The 12871-nt window shown below is 39.1% G+C and overlaps 1 protein-coding gene across 3 annotated transcripts in view; it reads right to left on the minus strand.

The window, feature by feature from the left end:
- Positions 1-12871, minus strand: part of LOC311024300 (CUB and sushi domain-containing protein 3-like) — a 192417-nt gene that overhangs the window by 125613 nt on the left and 53933 nt on the right. For all 3 annotated transcript variants that reach the window (XM_084026640.1, XM_084026641.1, XM_084026639.1), the window contains exons 7-17: positions 12182-12259; positions 8900-8987; positions 7915-8039; positions 7375-7496; positions 5195-5298; positions 4767-4879; positions 4284-4466; positions 3270-3596; positions 2570-2764; positions 2066-2204; positions 940-1127 (exon numbers count right to left, since the gene is read on the minus strand). In XM_084026640.1, the coding sequence (XP_083882766.1) occupies positions 940-1127; positions 2066-2204; positions 2570-2764; positions 3270-3596; positions 4284-4466; positions 4767-4879; positions 5195-5298; positions 7375-7496; positions 7915-8039; positions 8900-8987; positions 12182-12259 (1662 nt within the window). The remainder of the gene's footprint in view (positions 1-939; positions 1128-2065; positions 2205-2569; positions 2765-3269; positions 3597-4283; positions 4467-4766; positions 4880-5194; positions 5299-7374; positions 7497-7914; positions 8040-8899; positions 8988-12181; positions 12260-12871) is intronic.

The following is a 12871-nucleotide window of genomic DNA, read 5'->3' on the forward strand; positions in this document are numbered from 1 at the left end:
CATTACAAGGTAAACACAGCTGTAATTAATAACATTAATCAGTTCCATTTAGGTGGGCCAGGTCCATATTGTGTATGCTGGCTCACTAGAATGGCTGTGACACACTAAATAGAATTGGACCATAATTACATTTATTAATTACACCTGTGTTTACCCTGCTTTGACAAGTCAAAATGGCTTCTGTGAAAAGAGGCCATCGAGGCCCCGTTTACACGTTAAATATTTTATCAGAAGTGCCTTTCGCTTAGAACAGCATTTTTGGGGCTTAAAAACGCAAAAATCTGAAACCACCCTCCGCCATAGTTTCTGCACTGCCAAGACGCAAAACTCTGCTCAGATCTGCTCACGTCACGTACGCGTTTACGTCACATACATGCGCAGATAAGAGAAGAAGGAAGATTCTACGCATGCGCTCAGACATGGCGGTGCAGCACCACCTAGCCGCCTGGCATGCATCCCAATCCAATTCCACACACTTTTGCGTCAACGCATGCTGAAGATTTCCTCCTAAAACACTCGTCTAAACGCGGAATAAAAAGTGAAGACGCAACGCCACTTCTGCGTCTTCTGTTCAGACCGTCATCATGTAAACGTAGCCTAAAATGAGTGGTAACATAACATGTACTGTAATAAAATATTTACTTTAGAGTGTTGACCTTGGTGAAACCCATTGAGCCAAGCCAATTACAATATTGATGATTTTGTCATCTACCTGAAAGAGATCCTCAACCGAGTTCAGAAATGTATGTTTGAAGTATTACAAGAAAAGCAGACCAATTTAAATTGAATCTCAAACCGCAGCACACTGACTTTTTTTGTCCCTTTTTCCTATTGTTTGCGTATCTAATTTAATATCAATGAAATATTCTGAACAAAACAAAATTTGCATTCATAATTAAGTTGCACAGTACATGACAGACAATAGTAGCATACTCTCACCTTCATAGAATATCTTGAAGCCGCTGTTTGATCGACTGTTATCGGTGGTGAAAAGTAGATACAGAAAGTTACTGCTACTAAACAGGAACTGAGGGACCTGGGTTCCATTAAACGAGCCAATCAGAGGAGAGAGCAGGTTGGAGCCATCATGCACTTCCAGGAAGTCATAACTGAGCTCCGTTTGAAACCTTAAAAGTAAAGAGAGAGAGGGAGTTGCAGTATACACAACTATTCATATTCAAAAGACCAATAATTCTGCTTTGACAGATTAGACACAGTCTACAGTTTGAAGCCATTTAGCCTGTTGCGTCCGCAGAAAAAAAAACAGTCTAATTTTGAGGAGATAAATGAGAAGAAATAGCTTGCACCACAAGTGTTCCAGTATGAGATCAATGAGTTTCTTGGAAATCTGACATGGTATAGATGCAAGGTCACCCTCAGGTCTCTACATAATCAAACAAGTGACACTAGCACAGAGTTCCCAACAAAAATACCTTCAGACAACTTCAGCACGAGTAAAGCCAAGCCTCTCTATGTTATTAATACAGAGAGGTTAAAAAAAAAAGCTGCATAATCTAAGCATATGAAAAATTTGGCACAAGCAAAAAAATCATAGGGAAAGTAGCTCTTTGTTTCTTTACAAAGTGCATGTCAGCACTGAGAAAGCATTGATTATAAAATATGAACAATTTATGGTTTCAATCCTTAATGGTTAGAAATAAAGGTCTCACAGCAAGGTTTTTTGTCTTTTTATTGCAGGAAGTGAGCAGGAGCCAGTAAGGAAAAATACAATATTACTTGAGGCTTTCAAAATGTTTGGAAAAAAAGGTCCAGGACGGCATTCTACCTCCTCTAACTTTCTATTTGTAACTTGGAGGCTTCCAGGGATAGGGTATGCCTTCAGTGTATGTGCTCATGTACAGTATGGGTATAAATTGACATGTTTTTGTATGTGTGCGTATGTGTGTATACCGATATGAACTGTGTATTATTCCCACGCAGTACAGTATGTGGATGCAGGGATTGTGTGCTGTCTCGGTTATTGTCTGGGTCTTTGTGTGAGAGTATTTTTCTCTCTTTTTTTCCCACTTCCACGGATGAGTTGTTGCAGGGTTGTCATACAAACCTGTCAAAGCTGATCTTGATGGAGCTTCCCAGCTCGGCCTCAATGACCCACTCACAACTCAGGGAGTCTTTGTAGTAGCCTGGCCAGCCCGGGGAGAGGATGACACCAGAGGGCCCTGAGTAGTGGCCCCCACAAGGAGCTGGAGGAGAAGACAGGTGGAAGAATGGTGGGAGGGATGATTAGGATAAAGATTTAACTATAAAAAAAAACAATAGATCAGATAGGAGGAAAATAGATGGAGATAAGTTGTTCTTTTTAAGTTGATAGCACTCAGTAATCTTTTTGTACTCGCATGAAAAAAATACATACGGGATGAGTCACCACAGCACTGTAGTTACACAAATACCTCACAATAAGGCATCAACAAAAATTTAGACCAGTTTGGCTGAAGTGCATGTTCCGTCTTACCCACTCACTTAATTTCCTTTTAAATCGACAACTCTATTTTCTCGAGTTCACACATTTGTCCACTAACCACAGATATTAGTTATTTCATTTCAGTACCTTCACATTTGGGAATGAGTCCGCTCCACATGCCTTTGCCTTCCTCCAGATGGCATGTGATGGTGTCGGCCCCCTGCGTCTTGATGAAGCCCTCCTCACAAACCACTGAGATGGAGCTACCCAGTTGGAAACTGTCCCCGAAGCGCCGAGCATTCAATGGTATGCCAGGGTCAGGGCACTCATTACGCCCAAAAGCTTGTAATGAGAAGAAAGAGAACACGATCTAGTGACAAACGCTCGTGTGAATGAGAAATGGGGACTTTGAGGAGTCGGGAGATAAGGGAAATGAATGTAGCTGTCCATATGACAGAGAAAAAAAAACTAACAGAGGTCTGCTCTATACACCTGAGCATGACAATAGCTACGGTCTTCAGAGAATGTTGTGCTGTTGCCAGGAGAAAGAATTACGATGGTGTTGTATTAGACAATGAGGAGCAAGTTAGAAAGTGATTGCACCATCCAAAATGCTGCTTTTTGTTTTACTCTTTGCTTTACACTTTGATTCTTGTTTCTGTAGTTGTTTATAAGTTCATAAAAAAGTATACAATTTAAGAGCACAGACTACCAGCCCTGATATTTGTAAAGTCACATTCACACTCATTTCTAACCATAAAAAAGAAAATGGAGGATGTAAATTGTGTTCATAAATGCTTTAAAATGATATGATTCTTTCAATTAAATCGATCAAACATTTCCTTACTGCTGTAAGTGATGTTGAACCCCCGTCCAGACATAGAGTGGTCCGCCTGAAACTCCAGCTGCAGTACGTTGCTGTTGGATGTCAGGTGGGAAGGAACTTCGGCCCCTGAGAAGCGTCCTAGTATCGTGGCTCCTGACTGGTCCCCGTCTTTGATAGTGAGGAAGTCATAGGGAGGCTCCAGGTCAAAGTCATTAAAGGCTAGGTGGATTCTGGAACCAGGCTCAGAGATAATGAGCCACACACAGTTGAGGTTGTTTCCATAGCCCTCTGGGTAGTCAGGAGATAACACCGTCCCCATGGGAGCAGTGAAGTTGGAGAAACAGGGAACTGTGTAATAGAGGGGAGGAAATATAGTAAAGATTTAAAAACTTAAATATCCCAGCGAAGCAATTTGTTTTACTGCAACTCTCACTGGTCACATGACAATATAGACTGTGGATTGTGCCGTGCAAGATCAGTATAGAACAACGTTGGTACGATATAACTAGCTCAGGAATCGGGAGACAGCACTGCTCCCATGGGTGCTGAGTATTTGGAGAAACATAAAACTGTAAGGGGGATGGAACAGAGGAGTTAGTGTACAAAGACAGACATATAGGTGCCGAGGAATCCTGCACTCTGTCCCAATGGAACAGAAGACTAGATTTTTGTTATGGATGTGGGTTAGGTATAGTAAAACTCACAGGAGGGGTTTAGGTTGTCACGAGAAAGGACAATGTGCAGTATAATGCAGGTTTCTCTTCTCTTGTGTATTTGTATAGCGTAACAGTGTTTACCTGACTTGCTTGACTTACATTCAAAAAAGCAATCATGCCCTATCAATTTCCCATTTTACATAATCTATTTTCCATAATAATATTATAATGTTTACACACAATGCATTGCATGGTCATTTAACAAAATGGTAATTAATCCTCCAATAGCTTAGTGTCATTGTGAACTTTCCCAGCGCATAAGTAATTGCTTCATTTTCTGTTGTGAAGAAAGAAAAAATACAACATGTATTGGACTCACATATGCAGATGGGGATATTAGCAGACCACTGATTGTTGTTCTGGCAGGTTATCATCCTCTCCCCGATGAGCTCGAATCCAAACTGGCATTCAAAGCGCAGAACATTTCCATTTAGAAAGCCACTACCCTCTTGGAAACCGTACAGAGGTGTGCCAGGGTCACCACAACTCTCTTTGTCAATTTCTGTAAGTGAGGGGAGGAGAAGCGGAAGGAGTGATGGAAAGGAAACGTAGAGAATTAAGTTAAGCCAAGTACTTGGAGCTACTTTTTTTTTTCTTTAACATTTATCTATAAAGGTCCAGGTGAGGAGTCTGAGAGCCTATTTAAGGAAGTTTTTAGAAGGAGATAGAGAAGCAAGTGAGAGACAGGCAGACGCACAGATAGAAAGACAGAAAGGCAGACAGGAAAATGGACTCATTGCTTTGCTGAATGAGACATGAAAACAGACAGTGAGAGATGATATCAGCCCTCAAGTCTGTGTACCTTTATAGTTGATCTTGAAGCCAATCGAGCCCACACTCTCATCAGACTGGAGATGAAGCCACATCTGATGGGACATGCTGACAATCAGGTCTGGGACAAAGCTTCCAGTCAGCCTGCAGACAGGGAGACAAACAAAGTCACTGTGGTGTCAGAAACCCCTTCTCATCAGCTCATCACACAGTTATTTCAGAAAAAAAAAACGTAAAATGTATTGAAACAAAAATGCAATGTACTTTATGCTTTATACTGTGTTGTTTATTGGTAATTACAGAGTTTTCTTCAACAAAGTAAGCTTTCATTTAAAGCAGTTATTCAATTCATTCATTCATTCATTTAATTCAAAGCTCTGCAATATATTTGACTGCATGAGCAATATATGTATATATAGCTCAATATATGTTCAATGAAGTATTTCATGTGGTACTTACACTTGTATTATTGTTTTAGAATCACCTACTTCCCCTCCATCTCCAATTGTTAGCGAGTCATACCCGATTTCTAGGTCGAACTCTTCGAAGTTGATCTGAATAACCTGTAATAAAATATAAATCACTTTTATCATCTGTCCTTTGATACGTGTTAGCATGTAGCATAGCAGTGCATGACTATCACTATTTCAATAATAAACACTATTACTGTATATTATTGAAGTATTGACATCCGTGTCTTGCCATATAGAATGCAGATAGTTGGTGTGTACATATGTTGACGTGTTGAACAAGTTGTCTGTCAGCAAATGTTTATACATTTTTATAAATACAAGCAAAAGTCTGAAAGCTCCACCATCTGCCTTGGGGGCATACTTTGAAAACCTGAGTGAACCCAAGTGGTTCAGACCAACAGCTCTACTGATGCAACATTGCTGTCCTGAGAGTTGATCTTATTCGTGGTATTCATTCATATAAGCCAAACACTCTCAATGATGAGAAATTAAAAACGATTCTCAGGTTTTATTACCAAATAATCCACCATCTCATTTATACAGAAGTTCATAACATGGCTGGCTATTTGCATAATTTGTCTTAAGAGAGTGTTTTTAGGGCCAGCTAAACTGCAAGAGGCAAGCCTATGTAGAGAAAAGTTATATAATGCGTTATACATTTTTGCAAGCTGACAACAGCATGTTCGATCCATCCTGTGAAAACAGAAGACTTCCTCCTATCTCATAAAATAGCTGCATAATATAACCTACAATTCTGGTACTTTAATGAATTGTGCAGAAATGAAATCTCACATCAAATCTGTTACCGTTTATAGAATAAGGCTTTGACGAATAGTCATGTCCATGCCATACACCCCGCAAACAAAAGGACACCACAAACATCCTCCAAAGCATTATAGAAACTGACAGCAGCATCTCTTCACATTACTTCAGAGTGCCTATCAAATACTGAAAACCAATCATGGCAGGCAAATTTGAAAATCCCAAATGTTTAATTGCTTGTCCGTATTCACCCTTGAGATATCTCTGTCAGCTGTCACTGGTCTTGATCTTTTTTCCCTTAACAAATGTACATAACGTCAAAAAAAGATGACATATTCACTGATTAAACTGGCAGCAGCTGCTTACACTAATAATGATCATGTAAAAAGCATCTACTGCAGAGACGGGAAACAACAAAGCAATATTAGCTTAACTACACTTTGCCGACAAGAATTAGTGACAAAAGAAAGGATGTTATAATGACATGATGACAAACATATGATGGCTGCTTGCTCATCCTTGACAACCCTTCCTCCGGCCATTGGGAGGATATTGCCTGCACAATATCAATGTAAAACAGGCTCTTTACAAAGCATGAATAGCATAATTACCATTATAACACTAATGGAGCAAGTTTCATTGCCAAGTCAATGGTGTGTTTTGCACGGTGGCACAAATCTATGGCACTTGCCAGTCCTTAAGAGTTGTGAGTGAGTGTTAGTTGGTTAGTTATTGTTTATTAGCAGGAGAGCACATAGTGACAACCCTGTGTGAATGATTCACCAATAGAGAGCCAGATTTGATGTACTGTAGGAGAGCAGTAATGGCCATTAGGAAAACAGCTTTAACCTCTTCACTTTGGGGAAAGGCTGATCTCATTCAATCTTTATTTCTCTCCATTTCTGGTACCCGCGTGAAATAAAGCAAATCCCTCAATTGCCAACAATCTAGTCCACACAGTCATGGACATTAATGAGGGACAGTGACATTGAACTTAAAGTGAAAATACATGCATATTCTATGTAACCTTTTCCCTCCTTGGGAAGCCCTTGGAAAATAAATGCATACATAAATATGTATCTAGGAAGGGAAAGTCCAGAAAATCCTCTACAACACATGGAGGAAGGATTTACTCTCTGGGATCTCTTCAGTTAATGAAGAAAATAAAAAACATTATTTAATCCTTATACCAGGCTAGGTAGGTACATTTTACAAGCAGTAGTACTGCAATAATAACCTAATGGGATTGTATGTAACTATTGCAAAAATCAAATCTACAGTATCTGTTATTTTAATCCTGGAAGTAACTTCTTTATTTGTGCTGTAAAGCAGCAGTGGGTTTTCATAAGACTTGTTCCAAGAGTAAGAAGACTACAAACTCAAAGAAGACACCTATTGGACTACCTTGGTTGGATCGCTGGCAGTGATGATCCACACACACTGGGAGTTACTCTCATACTGGATAGGGAAGTTAGGAGATGTAAACGTCCCTGAGGGTCCTTGTAGATTCGACCCACACGTTTTTACTGCAACAGTCAAAAGAAACAGATGATAAAAAAAGACGGATTCAAAAGATCCATGATTATTCAAAAACATATAATATACAACATACAATAGGACTGTTAAATTGATAATAAATATGCTGAGAATGGAGAGTAATAACTCCTGCATTGTAATATGGCAGAAAGGTAATACATTGTTTGCACAAGTAGAGAAAAGGTCTATTAGCTGCATTTCCATTAATCAAATTCTAAAAGGTGCTCCAGGTATAACAGAAAATAGAAAATCAGGCAGAGCATTTTGAAATGGAAAAGTAGAGTGCTGCAGCAGAGGCACTCATACATAATTAACAAAAATGAACTTTCCTCTATCTGCATAGAGCCTATATCCAGAGGCACTGCCTTAATCAAACTGTTTTATTAGCTCTTCAGAAGCCTCACTCACCTTTGCAGACGGGTCTGTGGTCGCTCCAAGCAGCGAAGACTTCTGCTACGCGCTGGCAGGTAATCGTTTTAGAACCCTGCAGCACATGGTCTTCATCACAGGTAAATTGAGCAGTTGCTCCGATGCTGAGAAGATAACAAACACCATTAACACCTGAAAAAGCAATCAATTCTTAAAAAATGACTCCTGATGAAATATCAAATTCATTATTTATTTCATGTCATTCATTACAGGTTTACATTACCCTGTGCATCAATATATCAAATCCAGTAGATAAAGGGTTTAATGAATTATTAAATGTCCTCATTATCCATACTTGGAGTTCAAATTTCACAGTTACAAATAAACAATGATACACAAAAATGCAGTAAGCATTTTTTCCCCATAATTTGAAATGCTAGACATGGAAATATTGCAAGTTAGAGCTAACGTAGCACAGTGGAAAGTGATCTTAGAAACAGACAGTATATATTGGACAAAGAAGCATACACTCAGTTGTGTAGGGACCCAAAAGTGGACTTTATTGATAAATATTGGTCATTTGGTGTAGCACCTTCCACATATGCAATTTTGGGTTTAGACCAAAATGAAGGGTCTGAAGTTCCAGGTCTACCAAGGTTGGTGTGAAGCGCCCTAAACCTCAGTTTCAAGCTGTTTCTGAATGAGTTCATTGTGTTGCATTCTGTATAAGAAAGAATTTCAATTATTGTCTGCAACATGTCAAAGAAAATAGTTTTGTATGATATGTATGTTTTCTTCTCTCCTGAAAGCTGAATGGGTCTGGTTCATGAAAGAAGTTCCTGCACATTAGCAAGAATATCCTCGACTCCACAAGGTTAAAACTGGGTTTATGTTTTGTTCATTTAATAGAATTTGACAGCAATATTTGGAATTTGCTGCACATACAACAACGGAAAACATGCCGCCCCAATCCTTGACACTCTTTTACACATTCTGAGTCACTTCGTCTGCAGCGCTAACTCACCTGAAGTTGGAGCCGATCCGTTTGCCATTTTCTGTCTCCCCTGGGTCAGGGCAGTAATTAGACACCTGTTTGATTCCTCCTTCATTCACTGAGAGAGAAAGAGAAGGACCAAGAACGTTGTTAGAGAGATAACTTTAATTGTCAAAGCTCCGTACTTCCAGAAAACACCCTCTGCAGTGAAAAGTGCATGAATAGTGTCTGTTTGAAAGTCCAGTGGTTATGTCTGGTAACAGAATTTGGTTCCACGCCCCATGTAAAAACAACCTATAGAATATCAACATCGACTGCCACACATTCATTTTCCATTTTTACCATTTAAAATGGATCATATCTAATATAATTGTCGAGCTGCGTGCAGTGCATTGATTCACGTTGCCTGTCCGTGCCCCGCTCTCATTCTCTCACAAACACATCGACAACAGCCTGGAGTGTGAATAGCCCCTCCTCTCTGCACACAAAACTGAGTCAAAACATGAACATGCTCTGGAAGAAGAACTGTTGTTGCCTTTTCCCCGTAGAGAAGATGGCTGAGAAGACTCAATTCAAAAATGTTCAACACCTCTGCCCAAATATATCCAAAACTGATGCATTCAAGTTAGTCCATCTACGTTCTTAACTCAACACTGTCAACCTCACAGACCCTGTGACTCTTCAAATACGTTAAATACTCTTGGCACCTCACCATTCAATTCGATTCAGAGGTCAACGATTGGATTCTAAACCAATTATCGATTCAGCTCGATTTTTGATGTACATTTCCATGCATGATTTAAAAAAATATATAAATACATTTGAGTTTGCTCAAATCTGAGCTTTCTACTCAGAGTTTGCAAATCACTTCCTACTTTTGTGTTGATCATTAAAGAAAAACAGATTAATTTTCTTCTCTAATTTTTGATGAGAGAAAATGCTTTTTCTTGTAACATTTTTGACTTTCTATGAACAGTGCAATAATCAATGCAGCTTGCATTTCAACACATCACAGCATGGCGGTCTGTCGTCTCTGGGCACCGCAACATAGTATCTTACATTTCATACAGAGACCGAACATACTAGGAGTAAAACCAGAGACTGTCCGTGGAACAAACAACAAGTCGCTGCCGTATTTATGCCGAGACGATGTTATGTTCAGTGTTTACGTAGCCGCTACCGTGTTAGCCTAGCTTAGCTGTGAGCGAACTGAACGCCAAAACAAGCATTTTTAAAGTTATTTTCGTATCGTCTTAACGGACAGACTTAAACCATGACTTAGAACTTTTTACTAATCGTCGTTACTTCGGCATACTCGTATACGTATATTGTAATTAAATCACTACGTGTGTGTTTTTTATAGAGACCACTTCTGTGAATACAGCTCTATGAGATTTACCGATCCCCCTCCGGGTAAAGGTATAAACTCGGACAGGACACCGTTTAGTTTCCCGGTATATCTGGGACTTCCACAACATGTACAAAGCAGTAATAGTGTTTATTTCGGCCATGAATGATGAAACGTTATCCGTGGAGATGCAGCGGGTGCCGGTCGGATTTCTCTCTCAGCCGTGTCTGTTATGTGCAACGCCACAGACTGTCCAGGCGCTGCATTTCCAAGTTCCACCTTTTGCATCCGTAAAATATACGGAATAAAAATCAATTTTTGACATTTGTGGATCGATTCTGAATCATCCACGTCCTCATCGCGATGCATCTAAGAATCGATTTTTTCCCCCCACCCCTACCACAAATAGGATCTGACTCTGTGAGAAACACTGCACATCACCATATCAGACTTTCACTAAACAAGCAATGACACACAATCATGGCCAAAATAATTCAGGAAACAACAATAAGAACAAAACAAAAGCGTTGCTAAACTGTGATTACTGATTTGGTTTTTGTCTTTTCTTGGGGGGCAAATTAACTACACTCCTAACACGAGTGTAGGGTAGGTGGATAGAGAGTGTCTAACCATAATTAATAGAACATGATATAATTATTTTATTATTTCTTATAATTCTTTTTAAATATCACAGTTATCGTCAATACTGGCGTACATTCCCCACCGTCAGAATTTTTCAACTGCCAATTCTGACAATGATGTTCCACACTTGTGTTTTTTCGATATCGGAGTGATGTCCAAGGGTAAATGAAACTGTCTTACCTGAGCTAGACAAAACAGAGGGAAATATATCTGGGCCCAAGATGGGCTAAGAGGGTTAAATAACCTTCAACTACCAATTGCAGGAGCTACAATAATCACTCAGTGAGATACTCCATACATAATAATAATTTAAGTACACTAGATAAAGCCTTGTAGAAATAATTTCATATAGAGTATAGCCTTTACAAGGGAAGGAATGTAGAGAGGACCTTTAACACGCTCATCTCAACTGTATATCAAAGACTGGATGCAGTAGAAATTTAATTAAAGAAATAGGTAATAATCGTCAAGGTTTGTTGTAATATTTTCAATAAGACATCATCCCCCATAAACAAAGACCTCCATTCTACTGTAAGAAGCTCTACTGAAATGTGTTTCTTTTCTTTGACTTCTTTCAGGAAGTTCATTAGCTTTGAAGTTAATTGTTGTCGGTAATAATACAGTTATGTGTTCAATTATATGAAATTAATCCACAAGGCATATAAAGCACATCGTCTTTTAAATGATATACAGTAGCGTCTTGTAGAAGAGATTATAGCCCTCTGCATTATTCATGTCTCCATGCAATGCTGAATCTATGACACATAAGGTAATAAAGCTTACAACCTGTTATCATTGAACTGTTTAGCACACTGTGGGGTTAGAGGGAATTTTGTTCCAGATTTATGTTAATGACGGAGCTCCGCAAGCAATTAGAATGCATTCACTTCAGTCTGAAGTGTACACAAATCATCTGACAAGTGGGTGGTCACTCAACCTCGACTACTGCTGTGTGTGTAGATCACACAGTGCATGAACATAAGTCTATCTGACATACTGCTTAAATAGAACAGAATGAGAAAAAGAGGGCTTTGGCAGTTGAAACTGATCAAATTCAGCATTGATTTGGAATATACATAACTAGGCCTGATCTAGCTAAGTGTCAGGACAGGACATCTGTGACAGTAGGGTAAATAGGTCATCAGAAAGAAAAAGAGACTGCACTTCTGCATAATCTAGTACTGTAGCTTAATTTCTTCACCAAATGATGCAGCAAAAAAAGAAAATAGACAAGAAAGAAAGAAAGACCCAGAACGCAAGCCCTGCATAAACAAAAACTCCAAACAATGAAAACAGTTGCATAAGAAAAATAAAAGACTTACTCAAAGACAGTTTGTTAGTGTTGTCCTTTCCTGGTAATAATTTTACCCCTCTGGATTTAAGCTCTCCAGAGCTTTTCACTGGTCGAGAGCAATAGAAAGAGTTCATTAGATAAAAGAAGTTACAGTATTAGATGTGAGAAGATACAGTACAAGTGTTTCTTTCTCTGGGTAATGCTTAGTCTTATGAAGAACATCAAAATGTAATTGCTACTGATGTGCATCCTTTTCAAAACAAATGAGTCTAATGACTGATGCATTCCGAAGGGTTGCCCAGACAATTCTATGAAACCTAAATTAGTTTCCATGTTTGTTTGTTCATATAACTCAGACATATTAAACAGTGGATGGAAATGGATTGTTCAGCGCAGATTTAATGGTTATAGCTTGTAGGGAAGAAAGACTACACAGAATCAACAAGCAGCCCAAGGACTGCAATGCTACATCTTAAGGGAGCCTAATTAAACACAGCAGGGGCCAGAGTGCACAGACAGCCAGGTGATGCAAGTGGCTGTCAGAATTTTGATGTATCAACAGAATAGCCAAAAGCAATGAATGATGTATCAGCAAAAACAAGGTTATTTGGATTTGAAAGCAACTGCACTAGAGGTCAAATGGTCCATTCAACCTTTTATAAACACAAATGTGTCATAAAATCTCTCAGTGGCCATTGGTGCTCGTAACAAAGACCTG

Source organism: Eutrigla gurnardus (genome assembly GCF_963514095.1).
Source record: "Eutrigla gurnardus genome assembly, chromosome: 14".
NCBI classification, from domain to species: domain Eukaryota; kingdom Metazoa; phylum Chordata; class Actinopteri; order Perciformes; family Triglidae; genus Eutrigla; species Eutrigla gurnardus.